This window comes from Pinus tabuliformis, chromosome 4_1 (assembly GCF_031772625.1).
Source record: "Pinus tabuliformis cultivar Carrire ecotype Pingquan chromosome 4_1, CPIR1, whole genome shotgun sequence".
NCBI classification, from domain to species: Eukaryota; Viridiplantae; Streptophyta; class Pinopsida; order Pinales; family Pinaceae; genus Pinus; species Pinus tabuliformis.
Window position 1 is genome coordinate 796689278 of NC_142303.1, and position 20714 is coordinate 796709991.

At 34.9% G+C, this 20714-nt stretch overlaps 1 protein-coding gene across 1 annotated transcript in view; it reads left to right on the forward strand.

Annotated features, from left to right (window-relative positions):
• The first annotated feature begins 434 nt into the window (after positions 1-434).
• The window catches only part of LOC149178599 (disease resistance protein RPS2-like), a 197446-nt gene continuing 177166 nt past the window's right edge, over positions 435-20714 (forward strand). The window contains exon 1 of the mRNA XM_089420394.1: positions 435-2346. Within this exon, the coding sequence (XP_089276520.1) occupies positions 540-2346 (1807 nt within the window). The 5' untranslated portion in view covers positions 435-539. The remainder of the gene's footprint in view (positions 2347-20714) is intronic.

Here is a 20714-nt window from a genome sequence, read left to right on the forward strand (position 1 = left end):
TGTACGTCTCATTTTTTTCCAAAGCAGAGCGGAAAATCAAAATTTTATTTAGCCTGCCGTCACATCGAAACTTACCGAACAAATGGCACTTATATTATTTTTCTTCTCTGCAAAAAGATTGGAAAAGACATTCCCAGCATTGCAACACAACATGGTTAGGCTCTCCTTCAACGCACCCAAATTAAAATATTTCAAAGTGTAATTATTCAATTTCTAACGATGGAACACAATCATGTTGCAATTCCTAACTTTTTCTAAAGATTAAAAGTACAATAATTCCAACTTTTTCTAAAGGTTAGACAAATTAAGGCCCACTCGAATAATTCGCTTTAGAATCACGAAGTGGGAAAAACGATTTGAAAAAGCTGAGGTCGATTAATACGGCCATCGACCTCCCTCTCTCCTCTCTTCTTATATTCACTCGTTCACCTGCATTTCTTAATTTCGCTTACTCTCTCGCAGCCCTTTTCAGATCTGCTCCCGCTACCCTTGCATTTGCCCCTTCTTTTGCTTTTAGTGCTCAGCTAAATAAATTATCCATGGCGGAAGTTGCAACTGGAGCGGCAGCCAACTTACTGGCAGAGATTATCGGTGAAGTCACCAGAAAAATGAAGGATGTCATTGAGATGGGGGAAAATGTCCGTCATCTCGAAACTGACTTCACCCGTATGCAGGGTGTTTTAGATGATATTGAAAATCAATTCCGAGAGCAGCAGAGAGCGCTCCCACCCAACGTCCAGAATTGTTTGGAAAGAATCCGTGATCACCTTCAACAGGTCAAGAATTTGATCGATGATTCGGAGCCACAGCCAGGGTGTCTCGGCTGCTGCTCCCTCCGCAACCCCAAGCTGTCCACCCAAATTAGAGATTGGAAGACGGGGTTTGATCGACTCTTTGCACAGCTTCAAAGGGAATTTTCAATATGTGCCGATACCATACAGATTGTGGCCGCCTCACAACTTCAGGTAGACGCCCTTCGTCAACCTGTCCCAGAGTCCGGATTCGTAGGGTCAGCCATTAAAGATGCTCAGAAGAAAGTGCAGGAATGGCTTGGTGAAGATCATCCCCAAGCTCGGATGGTCGGCATTTCTGGCATGGGGGGCGTCGGCAAGACTTCTATACTGAAACTAATCTACAACCACTTCAAAGAGGTGAGAGGTATTTTTGATCCAGTAATTTGGCTTACAATTTCTCAGAAGTATGAGATTACAAATTTGCAGGCCTCCATGGCCGAGACACTTAAGTTAGAGCTCAAAGGCATCTCTGACAAAGATATAAGGAAAATGCAATTGTCTGCATCGCTTCGAGGGAAGAAATTTCTTCTAATTTTGGACGATTTGTGGCGTTCAATCGATCTCACCGAGATCGGCGTGACATTTGAGGATGATCACAATTGTTCCAAAGTATTAATGTCGAGTCGCAGCAGCGATGTCACTGGAGAAATGGGCGCAAGCGCCGACTATTCCTTGAGAATACAACCTCTGTCCAGAGAGGAAGGGTTGGTGTTGTTCAGGAAAGAAGCTTTTACAAATGGGGTGGTTCCAAATGAGAGCATACAGGGTATTGCTAGAGAAATTGCCATGGAGTGTCAAGGATTGCCGTTAGCCCTCATTGTAGTAGCTGCAGCTATGAGGTTGAAAAAGACGGAAGATGAGTGGAAGCGTGCTTTGAATTTGATGAGGAAGGTAGATCCATCCTTCCGAATCAGACACAGCAGCATTGATGCAAAACTCTACAAGCGCTTAAAATGGAGCTATGATGAATTAGCTGATCCTAACTTAAAGATTTGTTTTTTGTACTGTGCCGTCTTTCCTGAGGATGCAGAGATTCGTGTGGAGACGCTGGTCCAAATGTGGAGCGCCGAAAAGTTGGTCACCGACATGGATGCTGGGCACGAGTACATAGATGCACTAGTAGGTAAGTGCTTGTTCGAATATGTTAGCGATGATAGAAAAGAAGTAAAAGTTCATGATATTTTGCATGACCTGGCCATTTCTATTGGCCGAAGTGAGGAGAACTGCTTGTTTGCCTCAGGTCAACATCTACAAGATTTCCCTATTGAAGGTGAGATTAGGGATTGCAAACGAATATCAGTTGGTCATAATGATATTCGTGTTCTTCCAACCAGTCTGGCTTGCCCAAAACTGGTGAGTTTGGTACTAGCTTACAATGAAGAAATTACAGAGGTTAAAGAAGGATTTCTCTCAGCTGCCATGTCTCTCAAGGTTCTTGATCTCTCTGGCACCAACATAACAACGCTGCCAACGTCACTGGGTCAACTGGAACAACTTGAATTTCTGGATTTGAGTGACTGCTCCAGTTTGCAGACTTTGCCAGAGAGCATAGGTAGTCTTTCTCGTCTGAATTTTTTGTTCTTGCCACTCGACTTTGCTATAAATGTGGAGGATATTGCAAATCTCTCAAATCTGATGGTGCTGAAGGCAGCAGTAAAATCAGAAATTAAAGAAAGTACAATGACTACATGGACGGAGCTAAGAAGGTTGGAGGTAAGGTGCGTCTACGATGCAGATAGAGATGATGTGGGGGAGGAGCATATTTTTCCCTTCAACATGGATAATCTGAACAAGTTGGAACATTTTACACTCGAAGATTATAATGCGGTAAGTATACCCAACTGCATTTCTCAGTTTCAAAACCTGAGAGAGTTAGAATTGAGTGAGTGTTACCAACTTAGGGAGCTTCCTGGAATTGTAGGCGGGTGGGGCTTTCCAATGTTGAAGAGCTTGAAACTTTACCATGTAGACAAATTAGAAAGCATGATGGTGGGATCATCTGTTTCTGTTTTGTCAAGTGAAGAAACAATGCCCCAACTCGAAGATATAGAGATAAGATATTGCCATTCGTTGAAGAGATTGAGAACGAGGAAATTACCTCGTTTAAAGGAGTTAAGAATCAGTTACTGCAGGGAGTTTGAAGCACTCGAAATTGAGAGTTGCGGTCTTCCGATGCTCGAGGACTTGCAGCTTTTTGGTCTACCAAAGTGTGAGACTATAGTGGGACCCTCTGGTGTGATCAACGACGGAGTAATGCCCAAACTTCGAGATTTGAACATAGAGTATTGTCCATCGCTGAGAAGATTGGTATTAGAGAAGCTATCTAATTTAAGGGACATTTCTATAGCGGGTTGCAATGAGCTAAGGGAGTTAGCGGTGGGGAGCGGCGGCTTTCCAGCGTTGGAGACGTTGGTTTTGTACGAGTGTCCGAAGGTAGAGAATATGGTGGGGCCCCATGATGCGTGGGATGACCAAACAATGCCTCAACTTAGACTAATGAGGATATCACGCTGTCCATTACTCAAGACATTGCCAAGGGGAATGGAGAAACTGTCCAGGTTGCAGCAAATAGAGGGAGAGGTTGAGTGGTGGCAAAATCTAATTTGGGAAGATGAGAATGTGAAAAACAGTCTCTTTCTTCTTTTCATTGAATGGAAGACTGAATAGGATGCGTACACAGTTACCATCATAAATGTTTTGTTATATTATTAATTTTAAAGTGTGAAATATTTTGTGTTTAACATTATTTAAATGTTATTATAGTGTGATGTTTAAATGTTATTTCTATATAATTTAATTAATCATATTTTTTTTAATTAAATCATATATTTTTGTTATTATTTTTATTTAATAAATTCAAAATTTTCTTTTATAATTTATTTAATAAGTATATTAAAGTAATAGAAGCTATTTTATTTTTTATAATTTTTTGTTTAATAATTTATATTTTTTTTATTTGAAAAGTCTTTTATCAAAGTCAATAATAATTATTATTTTCATTATAATTAAAATTAATACTCATCACTTTTATCATTTTTCTTTCCCAACAATAATATTTATATTTTATCATTTTTCCTGTTGAAATGAGTTTAATATTTTTCATATCACTAGTTGAACTCAAGTTCTAAAGATGAATGAAGAATTCACTCACTAGTTGAACTCAAGTTCTAAAGATGAATGAAGAATTCACTCTAAACATGAGACAAATCTTTAAAAACAACACATAATTTTCCAAAAGTATTCATAGACATAATTATATTTTATTATATTTTATATATTTTCTTATAAATTTTATATGTTATTATTTAATGTATAATTATTAATTTTAAATTAGATTATTATTATTAATTTTAATTTTAATGATACATAAAATGACAATACTAAAAATATATAATTGCTATTTTTTATTTGAATATTAAAAAATTATTTATTTAAAAAATGAAAATTATTTGGTAAAGAATATTACAATATGTTTCAGTATTTTGAATTGATTAAAGAATCATAATTTCATGATATATACTTTATTATTTTTATATATTTTATTAGAAAATTTCCATATTATTTAATGTATAATTATTAATTTTAAATTAAATTATTATTACTAATATTATTTTTAATAATATATAAAATGATAATAATAAAAATATATAGTTGTTATTTTTTATTCAAATATTAAAAAACTATTTATTTAAAAAACAAAATTTATTTTGTAATGAATATTACAATATGTTTCAATGTTTTAAATTGTTTAAAAAATCATAACTTCATGATATATAATTATTTGAACCAAAGAGAGAATATTCATTATAGTAAATTGGGTCCACAAAGTTATACTCTATTACTTTTTATATATTTTATTAGAAATTTTACATTTTGTTATTTAATGCATAGTTATTAATTTTAAATTAGATTATTATTATTATTATTAAATGATAATAGTAAAATTATATAATTTTTTTTTTTATTTGAATATTAAAAACAATTTATTTAAAAAATAAAATTTATTTTGTAATGAATATTACAATATGTTTCAGTGTTTTCAATTGCTTAAAAAATGATAACTTCATGATATATAAATTATTTGAATTAAAGAAAGAATATTTATTATAGTTAAATGGACTTATTTTGGATGGTAAGAAAAAATTATTGAATCGTACCCATTTATTGTCAATTCTCCCTAATAACATTTTTATTATAGTTAATTAGACTTATTTTGGATGCTAAGAAGAAATTATTGATATCTTACCTATCTATTGTAACATGTTGAACCTATACTAATTATATTGTTATAATGATTTTGAATACTAATTTTTTATTTTTTTTGTAGATTAGCACCAACATGGATTTGAACCATTGACCTATCCCAAGGAGTGCCTTAAGAGTGCACCTATTCACCATCAATCCAAAGTTCAGTGAACTAACTTTTCTCATTATAAGTTATCAAATTATATTTATATATAAATAAATTTAAAAATTTATCTTTTTAAATTAAGAAATAAATAAGATATATTTTAATATTCTTATTTAAAAAAAAAAAGAATAAATAATGAAATATTAATTTATACCAATATTTATGGGAATTTATAAAGATATTTGTACACTTTCACAACATTTAGAGGTACCATTAAAATATTTTAAAAATATTTCACTACTTAAAATATATTAATCACAAAAATGTAATACTCCCACTTTAATCCGTGGTTGATAAAGGAACCCCGATATGAGGAGTGGGGGGAGTGTGCAAGGAAACTATCTCTTTGTGCAACATTTCAGGCTGCATCATCAAGGTCACCTTATGGGGTGCATAATGCCACACTGAAGGGAAAGAACATTCTGACCTCCAAACCTCATGAACTACTATGGTCCTTGCAATCAAAAGGGGTAGTGTCAAGGGAGATGTTTTATTATGTGGAAGGTGAGAAAATGATGGTAATAGTGATGTGGTTTGGGTGGTGCAAGTGTATAACATGCATTTAAATTCTTACTATCTAAAATAATGAAAGGACTTGAAGAAATTGTTAGCCCAAAGATGAAAAACACAAATAAACAATAGTGAGATAAACAAACACACATAAAGACTTACCTGAAGTTCTTCTAAATTTTGTACTCTAAAATATATTTGTACTTTTGAAAATTTAATCCATTAACACTTAATAAATCTATAATTAAAATAAATATATAATATATATTGTATTACAAGAAAATATCTCCTATATAAGGCACTTGGGCAATAAAGTACTTTTTAAATATGATAAAACAATTATTTTAAAAAATAAATACTATATGAATGATAATTTTGAAATGTTCGTCCTCGATAATTAAGAATGCAGGAGAGCTAGGGTTTGGAGCAGGAAGCAATAGGAGGAGAGTGCTGAGAGCAATGGAGGTACTAGGAGGAGGGAGTTCTAGTCCCTCCTATAGCAACGGTGTATCGAATAAAAGCAAGGCAACAAGTTTGAATGGATTCAAGAGACCCTGGGACGTTGGGAAAAAAATGTAGACTCAAAAGAACCGGAAAGCAGCAAAGCTGATGTTCAGGAAGAAACTCATGGAACAGTCAGAAGGGAGAGGAGACCAGAGGACAGTAGTAAAAAATAAGTGTACAACTCGACAGAAGGTCCCTGTAAGCCCAAGACTACTACCAAACCCCGGGTGGTTCTGAATGATCCTGCACTGCAAGAGCACATAGTTCACATGACGACTTATGCCATTATTTGCAAGTTTATGGGCATATGGCCCACAGAGAAGAATTTGTATACTTGGATCAGAAACAACTGGAAACCTAAGGGGGATATCACTCTGCATCTAGGGTCCAAGGGTTTCTTCACGGTGGTTTTCAACAACCTAGAGGATAAAGATAGAGTTTTCGAAAGAGGACCCGATTTCTATGCTGTGCCAGGACTCTATATGCGACCTTGGGTAATGAACTTTTTCATGGAGCGAGAAACATTCACATCAGTCCCGGTATGGATAAGACTTTACTCCCTACCTCTATATTACTGGCTACTTGAATCCTTAAAAGCAATAGGAAATAAATTAGGACATTTTATAAAAATATCAGAGACAACTCTGCGAGGGAAATACACTTCCTTCGCACGAATATGTGTGGAGTACAGGCGGTGGAATATGAGCATGTCCATTTTAGATGCAGGAAATTTCATGAACATGGACACCTTTTCAGAGATTGCCCACAAAAAAAGAGGGACGAGAATCCCAGGACCAACACAGGAAAAGATCCCGAAGGATTCACCAAGATAGGAGGAAAAGGGAAAGGAGGAGGAAGAAAGTACTAGAAAAAATAGAGTGATAACAAACTAGCAAGTCACAATAGTTTTGAAATTTTAGAAGAAGAAGGGGGGAACAGTGAAAAGGATTTTACTCTGGACAACCATCCCAAAGATAAAGAAAAGGAGGACAACATGGAAATAATACAGGAAAACAAGGAACAACAGGAAACCATACCAAACAGCATGGAACTAAGCGAAGACCAAGAGATGACCCCTAGTGAAATGGGGACTGAGGACCAAGAACTACAAGAAATTATGGAGAGGGAAAATCTTGATCTGGAGAAATTCTTAAACCAGGGAACCAACAAAGGGATAGATTCCCTACGACAAGAGGAGTTTGATAGAGTACAACAACTTTTCCTCTGGAGGTCTCAAACAAGAACTTCAGGAAACAAAAGAAGCCATGAAAGCCAGGACCATGGAGGGGTCAAATCAATGGAAGAAATTTCAAGACACTCGCCCAAAAACCCAGGCAGGAAAAGAGGTAGAAAGAGACAAAATGAACTACTCATAGAGTGTGGGAAGCTCATGATCAACTCAGGTAAGATGAAATATCTCACCAGTTACTCATTCAAAAACCCATCATCATGAAGCTCACAACTTGGAATATCAGGGGTCTAGGAAGTAAAAGGAAACAGAGGAATCTCAGTAGCAGAATCAAAGAAGAAAATCCAGATATGGTGTTCATACAGGAAACAAAATGTTCAATAGACAAAGTCCGGAAGATACACAACAAATGGCTCAGTGAATATGAATACCTGGAAGTAAAAGCAAATAATACAGCGGGAGGGATTCTTACTCTCTGGAATCCTCAGAAATTTGACATTTTGGATGCGGAAGCAACCTGAAACTATCTTTCAATGGTTATCCAACCTTTGGTGACAAGGATATCTATATGGTTACAAATGTCTATGGTCCTCAAAATCCTGGAGATAAACTCAAGCTTCTCACCTCTCTTGAGGAGCTTAGAGAGGGACATCCAGCAATACCCTAGATTCTGGGTGGAGATTTCAATATGATCAAATCTCTTTTAGAAAAAAAAAAGGAGGAACTAGACTAATGGGACATGACTCTATTGCCTTCCAGAACTTCCTCATCAACTTGAAGCTAGTGGACTTAGAAACAGTGAATGGAACCTTCACATGGAACAATAAGAGAGGAGGTGCTACCCAAGTGGCCTCAAAACTAGATAGATTCCTCATCTCGGAGAACCTCTTCCTCGTTGGGCCTAGATTGAATGCTTTTATCCTACCTTTTGGAGGGTCGGACCACTGGCCAATTCAACTAGAAGCTTCTTTCATTACACTCCAAGAAACAGACCCTTCAGGTTTGAAAATGTGTGGCTTACTCACCCTAATTTCATATCCAACATTGATAAGTGGTGGAAGGAAGATTTCCCTATTCAAGGAACAAAAATGTTCATTCTGCAACAGAGACTCAAGCACATCAAGGTCAAACTCAAAGATTGGAACAAAAGTGAGTTTGGTAATATTTTTAAAGCCAAAAGAGAAGTGGAACAAAAGCTTCAGAATATCAACCAAACTCTTATCAAGGAAGGCTTCACTGAGGAAAGGAAACTGCAAGTAGACTCCCTACAAAAGGAGTGGGACACCAGATTTCAGCAGGAGGAAATCTTCTGGAAGCAGAAATCAAGAGTACAATGGCTTAAAGAAGGAGAAAGAAACACTAGGTTTTTTCACAAATCAACCATGGACCATCAGGCTCATAATCGATCACAAAGCTCATAGACCCGTTGGGGAGAGAGCTCATCACACACAAAGATATGGAGTCCATTCTGGTACAACATTTTCAAAATATAGCAGAGGAGCCTATCTTAGGCAAATCACTAGCTATAAAAAAAATCACGTAGCATACTCTGAAACTGGTGACCAGCGAAGATAATTTCAATCTCAACAGACCAGTGTCAGAAGAAGAGGTAAAAGAAGTAATAAATGAGATGCACAATGGGAAAGCACCTGGACCGAATGGTTTTAATGTCAACTTCTTCAAGGCAAGCTGAGAAATAGTCAAACATGATATTCTGGAAGTGGTGGAGGACTCAAGGATTTCAAAAACAGTCCTAAAAGCGCTAAATACCTCTTTCATTTCCCTCATTCCTAAACAGGATAAAGCAATGACTCCAGATCGTTTCAGACCCATATCCCTATGTAATGTGATATACAAAATCATCTCCAAAGTCATTGCTAACAGACTCAAGCCCCTCCTACCTACTCTCGTTTCAGAGGAGCAAACTGGTTATGTGGAAGGAAGACAAATACTCAATAACATCATTCAAGCGCATGAAATAGTGCACTCTCTCAAGAATAACAAGCAAGCAGGGATGATCATTCAACTGGACCTAGCAAAAGCTTATGACAAACTGAGCTAGTTATATATCAAAGAAGTTCTAATAGCTTATGGCTTTGAGCAGAATTGGATAAGATGGGTTATAGCTTTGGTAACTTCAGCTAGCTTTTCCATCCTTCTCAACGGCTCTCCCTCCAAATCCTTTCAGCCCTTGAGAGGCCTCAGGTAGGGAGATCCGCTTTCACCATTTCTATTCATTCTTATGATGGAAGGTTTAGGCAAGGCGATCACTTCTGCCAAAAGACAAGGCATTATCCAGGGTCTAAAGCTCACCCGAGAAGGGGACTCATTGACTCATTAGCAATTTGTAGATGACACTATGTTACAAGGCATACCAACGGTTAAAGAAGCCAAAGCCTACAAACAAATCCTGCAAGATTTTGCTTTGGCGGCTGGTACTGAGGTAAGTCTCTTCAAATCTAAAGTTTTCTTTTTCAATACAAATATTGCCATTCAAACAAACCTCTCCAGAATTCTCGGATTTAAGAGAGACCAACTCCCCTCCAATTATTTGGGAATACCTCTCATTGATAAACCTCAGAGCAAGGAGGTTTTGTAAACCTTGATCAATAAACTAAAGGACAAAATATGAAAGTGGACTAGTAGATCTTTAAATCTTGCTGGCAGGCTAGTTCTCACAAAGGCTGTCCTGCAATCTCTTCCAAAATATATGTTTTCGGCGCTTCCTATACCTGGAGGAGTTTCCCATCAAATTAGGAACATGCAAAGAGACTTTCTTTGGGGAAAAGGTGAGGAAAAAAAGAAATGGGTGCTGGTCGTTTGGGACAAAATTTTCATGCCCAAACCTCATGGGGGTCTTGGTCTCCATGAGTCGGAAACTCTTAAAAAAGTGGTGGGGGCCAAACTATGGTGGAGATGGCTGAAGGAATCTAGCAACCCATGGGCCAAGCTCTGGAACCAAAAATATGCAAAGGACTGGAGGGAATGGGACTTGATCACAATGACAGGGCATAACAGGGGCTCTCACTTTTGTAATAATGCTTGGGAGAACAGGGCTTTAGTTCAGAAGCATAGCTTCTGGGAGATTGGAAATGGAAACCTTGCCTGGTTCTGGGAAGATAACTGGCAGCAGGAACCCAACTTAAGTGGAGAAGGACTGGACATTCTCAGAGAGGAAACTGTCAACAAAGGACTAAAAAAGGTCAGCGACTTTTGGGATAAGACAAGGAATAGTGACAAGTGGAGAACTTGGAAAGTACCAATTACTAGTGAAGAGTATCCTCTAACGACTCGGGCAAAAGCTCTTGCTGAAATCCTGGAAAAAAAGAAAATTCTGATCTCAATGTACACAGATCAACTTAGATGGGGAAGAAGAAGTGATGGCAATTTCAATATGAAAGAAGCCAAAGAAGTGGTTACTGGTTACAATTTTTAAAACTTGGATAAAACTTGGAAGTATCTTTGGAAGCACCCTCAATGGATGAAAATCAAGCTCTTTATGTGGATGGTACATCACAAAAATATTTTGACTTGGGAAAATCTTAGAAAGGAAGGTTTTGGGGGACCATCCAAATGGCAGCTCTGTGGTACTCTATATTTAGACAAACTGACAGAGATGAAAATGACATATCCAAAACCCTAAATAATTGGTGGAAAAAACTTTCAGAGAATGAAACTGTCAAGATAGCCTGGATATTAATTCCAAGCTTTCTAATATGGAATGTCTGGAAAGAACAAAATAACAGGATTTTTAAGGACAAATCCAACCAGCCCCAAATAATAATTAATAAGCTCCTAAGGCAACTCAAAGAAACTATTAACGCCATTCAGAAGCAACCTCCTGAGAATCCTCCAACGCAACAGGAGGCTCAAATTCTTCTTCTTTTGGGCCTGCAGGAATTGGTCCCACAAGGCTCAATCTAGATTGCAACACATGCTACTATGAGGCAGGACTTCTGGCAACACCCCCCCCCCCCCCTTGGTTACTTTAAATTAAATACATACGGAGCCTCGAAACGAAACCCAGGGAAGGCTGGGTATGGAGGTGCCATTCAAGATGACAAGGGGAATTTAATAGTCATCTTCCACAACCATTTAGGGAATGCTACCAACAACATGGAAGAACTAATGGCTGTAGAGTAGAGCCTAGAGATTCTGAGAGATCTCAACATGAAGAACTCCATAATAGAAGATGATTCTGAATTAACAATCAATTCTAAAAAAAAATAGCTAATGGCTCTAATCCTGAGAAAATCTCGCACCACTAGAGACTTTTGCAGGTTTATCGGCATATACAATCACATTTGCGAATCCTGAGGACCCTAAGTTTTGTTCATGTGCAAAGAAGTGCCAACAGATTAGCGGATCGGCTGGAAAATGAAGGAGTGCTCTGTAAGAATGACTACAGTTTTTTCAAGTGGGAACTTATGCCTATAGGGAAGCTGCGAGAGGAATGCCACAGTCTGGTGCACATAGATAATGAGCTTTACCTCAATTTGAGGAAACAACAACAATCAGACAATGAAGGGGACAAGGGTTCATTTAGCTTTTGCTCCCGAGCTCAGAGTGATGGAAACTCTCCTTTGGATGGCAGGCGGTGGAACAAAAGTGGGTTTAGGTATCAAAGGTATTAGAGCACAAGCAGTTTTGTGGTTTTATCGGATGCATCCAGGCCCCCAAGTGACATTTCTTGTTTTGCCTCCGATGCCATTCTTCTATCACCACGTGGCAGCGGACGAAGAGAGAAACCCACCTATATCGGGCGGGTGATCCTCATGCTTCTTCTCCGCCCGATATTCTCCTCAGCCGTCATATTCGGGGAGTGAAGATCAATAGCCTTAGTTCATCAATTAGTTTCGAGGAGTTATCCTCTGGGTGCTTTTCGTGTTCATCGTGGTGGCTCCGGGGTGATGGATGTCTTAGTTGCACGAGTATTATCATCCTAAGCGGACCTGGAAAAATCCGTGTTTTAAGTTAATTTTCCTTCTGTGTATGGGGGTTGGGCTATTTTGTAGGTTTTTAGAGGATTTGAAGCCTTACTTTATAGGTTTGGAGGTTCCCACCTGTTCCCGTTGACTTTGTCCGGGGCTTGTAATATAGTTCTGTAATTTTTTAAGCTTTTGAATGAGAAAGTAACACTCTTGCCTTAGCAAGAAAAGATAATTTTGAAACTCGGTGCATAAAAAACCTAATCAAGTAATTTATTTAACTTTAAAGACTATGTTGATCGAACTACTTTAATTAACTTTAAAGTATACGTTGATCGAAAGAGCATTTGGAAAGCATATTAATAAAGAGCATGGAGAGTGTATCATGGGAAACATATTATATTTTGGAGAGCATGTTTTACCATTACACCTTAAAGCGTATCGAATCATGGATACCTTTTATTATCATAAATCATTATTTAAAGGCATATGTAGGCCACATCAATGTCATAGTGAATATCGGTAATACATGTAAAGAGGAAATGGCCCCAACCATATTGAAGATTGGTTATCTGAAAGATGTTACATAATGTGTATCTAAAATGGATCAAGATGAATACTGTGTAGCTCTTGAGGAATTTTTAATGAATTATGAAGATAGTTTTTTATGGATAGTGTCAACTTAGGGTGTTTTTGTTTCTTTTCAGGGAAGACCATATATTGTTGGGGTTAGCATTGTATCAAGTAAACAATTGACACCTTAGCACACTAAAATATACTAGGAAATTTCTCAAAGAATATTATTTGACATAAAAAACAATGTTTGCATTTCGAATTTGTTGCATAAATACCTGAACATCGAATCCCATCCTTGTTCGGATCGCTCAACCTTGGGTCGTTTTTTACGACCAAATCAGTTGAATCGTTGCAAGCCCTAATCAATGGAGATTGGTTGCATGCTTGATTGTATCCATAAGGACCTACGCCAATTGTTTGGTGCTCGAGCTCATGAAATGTCAAATGGAGGTGTCATGTTCTTATGCACAATGGGTCGCCACAACTCGATGCCTGCAAAGAACCAACTGAGTGCAGAGTGCGAACACTGTGGTGCCAACTTATGGTAAGACCTTATCTCCCTAGTAAACAACTATAAACAAATCACCTTCAAATGTCCAAACCAAAATAAATATTTCATTTCAAAAATAGGTAAATCTTGTTTGGTGAAAAGATCGTGGGACAGAAAGCAGAGACAAATTCAATCTGCATTGCTACTTTTTTGGGTACATTGGTTGTTAGGACCCTCACATCCCGATGTGCCTACATGCATTTCATTGAGTCTTGGTTTTTGAGCTCTGAAATAAAAGGCGTAGCAGGGAGAGACAAAGGTGCAAGAAGGCGGCGAAGAAGAATCAATGCATGTAGCTTGCCAGACGAGGACGAGACGACTAAAAGTCTAGGAGCAATAAATACACACCCATGACTATGGAAAATCCATAGGACATTACTGGTAAGAATGGTCGCTGCAACAAGAGTAGGAAGAACGTGGCAGGAACCTTGCCGTTGAAGAACAGGGAAAGGGATTTGGTGGGGGGAGCTATTGTGGTTTGGATGGAGGTGTAAACCGCCATGCTCAGCCCCACTTAATTGGTGGAGAGCCCCAACACGAAGCAATGACATGTAAAACCTACGCCGACTTTTGTAGTCTGTGAATTTTTCACGCATCAAATTCTAACTGGAAGGATGAAGAAAATAGAGATCTGGGATGAATAGTGTTTTCCCATCCAATTCCGTAGACAAAACTCCTTTCAACGTAATTAATGAAATAAATGTTGTTTGTATAGACATGTAAACGTTGACCTAGTTCAAGCATATTGTATTTTGTTTTAAACTAAATGCAAAATAATTAATAAAAGGGATGAGCAACTATGTGAAACATGAATCATGAGTGGGGGCTAGCAAGGCGGAATAGTAGAAATCTTCTCCTCACAAAAATATTTTTTTCCCATAATACTCTTGCTATGTAAAAATTTAAATATTTAATTTCTAAAAAAGTAGTTGGATGGGAATTGATAGTTAAACTACCAACTCTCTACAATTATGAGATCCATTGGGATTTATACAAATATCATCGAAAGGTATGCTCAAATACGTCCCTTACCTTTCTTCTTGCCATTTTTTTCCATTGTAAATAGCATCATGTTGAAGTCACACTACAATATTGTTTTTATCATAGTCAAATTCCCTCATTTCACTTAATGATTTTAACTTGCTTTTTAAAATAAAATATTTTGAAGAAAAATTACACCATGATATTTATTAGTTATTGTGCATTTTAAATCTTAATTTAACATACAAGTAAAAAACAATCCTCAAAATATTTTTTTCAATTAAAAAACCTTAAAAATTCCTAGATTAATATATAAAATAACCCATACTAAATTGACACATTGTCATATATATGAAAGAAAATGTAAAAATCCTCCATAATAATACGCTATAAAAGTGTTGGATACAGTTTTAGGAGTGTAATATATTTATTCTCTCAATATTGAATATGTGGTTTTCTTTTAAATTTTTATTAAAAACATTAAACTTTAATAGTTTACAAATATTAAATCTTAATTAAAAAAAATTATGATATTATTTTAATGTAGTTAATGTTTATGAAATCAATATAACATACAAACTAATTATAGATTTGATAATTATTTTTTTATAAAATTAGATATGTATACGAGGGATGATTTTATGTCATGCTGAATCTTTAATTAGAGTTATGTAATTGGAATTCAATTTTAGTTTTTTGTTTTTTCACTCGACTAGTTTATTGTATTCAAGGGTTTTTTGCTTTAATGCAACCATGTGCACTCAAGGGGAGGGGGGTCGTCCCTCTCTTATAGCAACATGATCTTTAGCAATGCACAAATCAAAAAATGATGGGCCATGCATGCAACCCCTCCATTTAATTCTCATGATAAGGGTAATATATTAAGGGAATCTCTTCTTCTAGATATCCACTACTAGGAGCTACTTAGCAATCATGAGGACGAGGGCGTTATTTATCTAAAGCAACACATATCTTAAATGCGAGATTAAATCTAATAGGATTGGGGAATATATTCATTTTACACAAGACCATGTCTTAATTAACAAGTTTATGGGATTTTGACCCATATAAAAGAGCCTTGATAGTATGGATACACAAAGAGAAAATTGATTTGGAGTTGAGAGCAAAGGAATTTTTCATAATAATCTTTGCCAATATTGAGAATTGGACTTGAATATTTGAAAGATTATACTTCTTAATTCTTTTGGACTTTACCTCGAATTTTGGATGGATAATTTAAGCCTAGCCAAACAAAATTCCAAAATGATGTCAGTCTAGATCTAGCTCTTGTCTTTTCCAAAAGAATTTTGGGAGGAAGAAACTCTTTAGGGTATAGGAAATGTGTTGGGGCACTTTGTCAAAACCTCTAAGGCTACTCAAAGGGGACTATATACATCATATGCCATGATACATCATTTAAATCTCAAATGAAAAAGGATGATTTTGTCTAGCCCAGTCAACAATATAGACAACCCAAACCACAACCGATTTCCATGACATATATGGAAATCTCAACTCGCAATAGCTTTGAGTCTCTAGCTAATTTATAAGATCCCTCCTTTAAAGAGGGGTCTCAAGGTAATATAACCAACAACCATGTGGAAATGGGTTAATAGCGAGAACTAGAGGAAAAACAATAAACCAAACTAACAAAGTCAATCTCATAGCCAAAAAATAACATACCCACTACCAATCAAGTGATTATGTCAGAAGGATAAATCTAAGAATTCAAGAAACCCCAAAATATATGGATCTAGATTCTCTAGATATCCAGGAAAATGTAGTTGTTTAGAAGGGAAAATACCCATAGTCGATCTTATAACATCAGGTACAAATCCTCAAGGGAGCCTTTCTAAAAAATGATACTCATCACACCTAACAACCATCATGTAATAACTCTAATAACCATAATCTAGGAATCAATCTACATTCTTTCATAGACCCCTTAAAACCCTCGAAGGATGATCAAAGAAGAGGAAGGAGAAGTAATACAAAGCTATTATAGGAATTAGATGATATGCTTTTCAACTTCAAAAGAATCTTCCACATCTACACTCACTTCCTCTATATTCTTGGCTTAGATGTTTTGAGTTGCTTCCTCTCATTGAATCGAGAATCTTCCTCTATTTCCTACTGCCCTTTACCCCTTAACTAACTTCTCTATCTTCGTCTCTGACTTTGTTTCCTTGCAAATTTTTCCACTTCTTTAAGAGTAACTTGGTATGCCTCCTCAACTGTTGTTAGGGGTAGAATGCTTATCTCTTCTTGGATATCATATCTCAAGCAATTTATATATCTGAATGCTTTCTCCTCATGCTCTTACACATAACTTACTCTAATATTGATCTGATAAAACTCCTCTATATATTCTTTAACCATCATAGCCTTTTGTCTGAGATTTTGCATTTGCCTAAAAACATTCAACTAATAATATTTTAGCTTAATTTTTCCTTTGAATTTTGTACCATCCTATAATAAGTCTTAAATTTTTCTTTTCCTTTATTTTCCCTTTGTGCTAGCACCTCTTCCCACCATAATTTTGTGTGCCCTTTCAATATCATCACATTAGACTTGACTTTCTTATCATAATTAACATCCTATAAAAAATTCATGTTACAAAATATGTTTTACAAATTTAGATTTACTCTTAGATTTTGTGAATTAAGCTTATGAGGATTTGTTTTTATTTTAACAATGTTTCTATCTTAATTTTTCTTTTGCTTGGAACTCCTTATCACACTACAATTTTTATATTGTCCTTATTCCCCAAAATGATATCTTTTTTTATGCTTACATGGTCTAACCAAGATCAAGCCTCCTTATGTCATCCATCTTGAGTCAAAGGTGGTTTTGGCTAGACTTTGGAATGATTTTATAGAACGTCTTGTTTTCCATGTGGTTTAACCTCTTATTATACATTGCATGCACAACCATAGTCATGATATCAATGAAAAATGGTTTGCTTCGCCTCCATGAAGAGAATAAAATTTTGAAATTAAGTTGTTTTGAATTTGTTGTATCTTTCTTCAAGACTTCATGTAGATCCATTATAAACTTTGGAAGCTCTTAATCATTTTTTCAATGTTATAACTTTAGTTGAACCTGTGATATGAACTCCAAGATATTTGAAAGAAAACACTTCCTTCAATTAATTATTGATTGTCATATACCAAATATGTAGTTTTTTAGATTTAATTATCATGATTTTCATTTTATCAATATTGATAATCATACTCAAATTTTAAAAAAATCTTAAATATGTATAAAATTTGAAAATACTCTCATTAAAAAACATTATAATCAATTTAATAAATAATAAATATTTAAAATTTTAAAAATATATTATAATCACATTCTCCTTACTGTTTTTTCTAAAAATAAAATAAAAAAAAATAACGTAAATTTTAAAAATTTAAAAACTTATACTTCAATTAATTCACGTGCAATGTTTTATATTTTAGTTTAAAAATTTCACATTCACACATATAAAATCATGAAATTGGCAAGACAAGCGGAGTTGTTCCAAGTGGACTAGACGACCAAATTCTGTTGGTATACTTCCTATCAAGTTGTTTATTGAAAGTCAGATCCATTGCAGCTTTGTACAATTACACAAAGGTTTTGGAATATAACCACGAAGCAAATTATGGCTGAGGTGGAGTACTCCCAGTGCCTTCAGCTAGCCAAACTCTATTGGAATTCTTCCTGTTATTAAATATTTCAGAATTACATAGTATGATGTTTAAATATTATTTTTATATAATTTAATTAATTCATATCTATGTTGAAATTTTTAAGGTTATATTTTAGTATGTATATTTTTACATTTAATAAATTGTTGTTGATGAATCTTTAAAGAACTATGTGTTGTTTTCAAGGATTTGCTTAACATTTTGGGTAAAATTTTCACCGATTTTTAGGGACTTGAAGCTTAACTGATGATGTGAAGAGTGCTATACCCATTTAAATAAAAGAAAAAGAATTTATAAATTTTCTCTTTTGATAATTTATTCAATTCTTTATTTAATAATTTACACCCTTTTATCCATAAAGTATTTCATCAAAGTCAATAATAATCATTACTTTCATCATTATTTCTTTTTCTAACAATAATATTTATACCTCTTCTATCTGTTATATTTTATCGCCTTCTTTTATTTAAATGAGTCTAGTGCTCTTCACATTATTAGTTAAGCTTCAAGTCCCCGAAGATGACTGAAAGGTTCACCCAAAACATTGGGCAAACCCTTAAAGACGACACATAGTTCCCATAAATTGCTTAAAGAATATTAACTTCATGAAATATAAATATATTGAAATTATACTAATTACATTGTTATAATGCCTTTGCATATTTATTTGCTTAAAGAATCATAACTTCATGACATATAAATATATTGAATTTATACTAATTACATTGTTATAATGCTTTTGAATATTTATCTTTTTTTTGGTACGCTAGTACCAATGGGGATTTGAATTGGTGATCTATCACAAGAAGTGTCTCAACAATGCACCCATTCACCATCAATCCAAAGCTCTGTGGACTATTTTTTTCATTATAATATATATATATATATATATATATATATATATATATATATATATATATTTTTTTTAAATTAAAAAACAATTAAAATGGATTTTAATATTCTTATTTTCAAAGAAACAATAATTAAATATTAATTTATATCATTGCTAAGGTGGAAAAGATGCATATATACAATATTTATGAGAATTTATAAAGATATTCACCCATTCACCATCAATCTAAAGCTCTATTGGCTATTTTTTCATTATAATTTATCAAAATTATATATATATATAATTTTAAAAATTTTCTTTTTTTAAATTAAAAAAACAATTAAAATATATTTTAATTTTCTTATTTTCAAAGAAACAATAATTAAATATTAATTTATATGAATGCTAAGGTGGAAAGGGATGCATCTATACAATATTTATGGGAATTTATAAAGATATTTGTACAAGTTCACTATATTTAGAGGTATTATTAAAATATTTTAAAAACATTTCACTATTTAAAAAGTATTAATCACAAAAAGATAATTCCTTTATTTAAAAAGTATTAATCACAAAAAGGTAATTCCCTCATTTTAATTCTTTGTTGATATTGTAATTAATGAAATAAATGTTGTTTGTATAGACATGTAAATGTTGCGCTGGTTCAAGAAACAACAATATGTATTGTAATTTGTTTTAAACAAAATGCCAAATAACTAATAAAACGGATGAACAACTATATGAAACATGAATCGTGAGTGTGGCCTAACAAGGCAAAATGGTAGGAATCTTGTCCTCACTAAAATAATCCTTTCCATAATTATCTTTCCATGTAAAAATTTAAACACCTAATTTCTAAGAAATTAGTTGGATGGGAATTGGTAGTCGAACTACCAACTCTCTACAATTATGAGATCCATTGGAATTTATACAAACCTCACCGAAAGAAATGCTCAAAGTACTCCTCTAGATGTTTTTAATATTGACCCATGAATTTGTGGATATGATTCACGAAATCTCATGAAAGACAACAAAAAATGAAGAGAATTCATGTGTAACAAGCAATGGATGTTCACTAATGGGCCTGGGGATGATGATAACGCCCCTGGAGTTGGAATTAGTAATTTGGGTATATCAAAAATCTAGAAGAACAATAATTTGTTACATTTAAGTGGATGCGGATTTGGATTTGTTGGAACATGTTCATGTTGCAAGGTTTCATGGATATAAAAGTAAGCCCTCGAGGAGCCAAGGGGCTATGAAAATAAGAATCATTTGGGTCATTTGAATCAGATTTCCAATAGTGAAAATGAAAAGAGTAATGCAATTTTATGAATTATATGTCAGCCTTGCCATGAATTTTTTGATTTAGTAAAGTATAAATAAGCTAGAGAAAGTGGTGTGAAAATGCACAATGTCAATGGTGATTTGCAAATATAGAAGTGGTTATGTGGTGTGAAGAGTAAGAATGAAATTTGAAGAAAGCAAGTAGATGTAACACCCTCCTCCCACATCTACCCAAGTAACTGGCTAACTGGGATAAATATGCGACGAGAGCCACTGTAATGGGACTCAACATCTTAGGTGACCTTAAGGAAGTGGAATCGACAGAAACCCACAAAATAAGCCTTCTATACCTGCTACAAGACTCCCATAAGCCTTCCCAGTAATCTCCATGACCAGTCCCTAGGTCCCACTGAGTTTTCAAACCATTAAAACCTTGGAAGCTCCCTTGATATTAACAAGG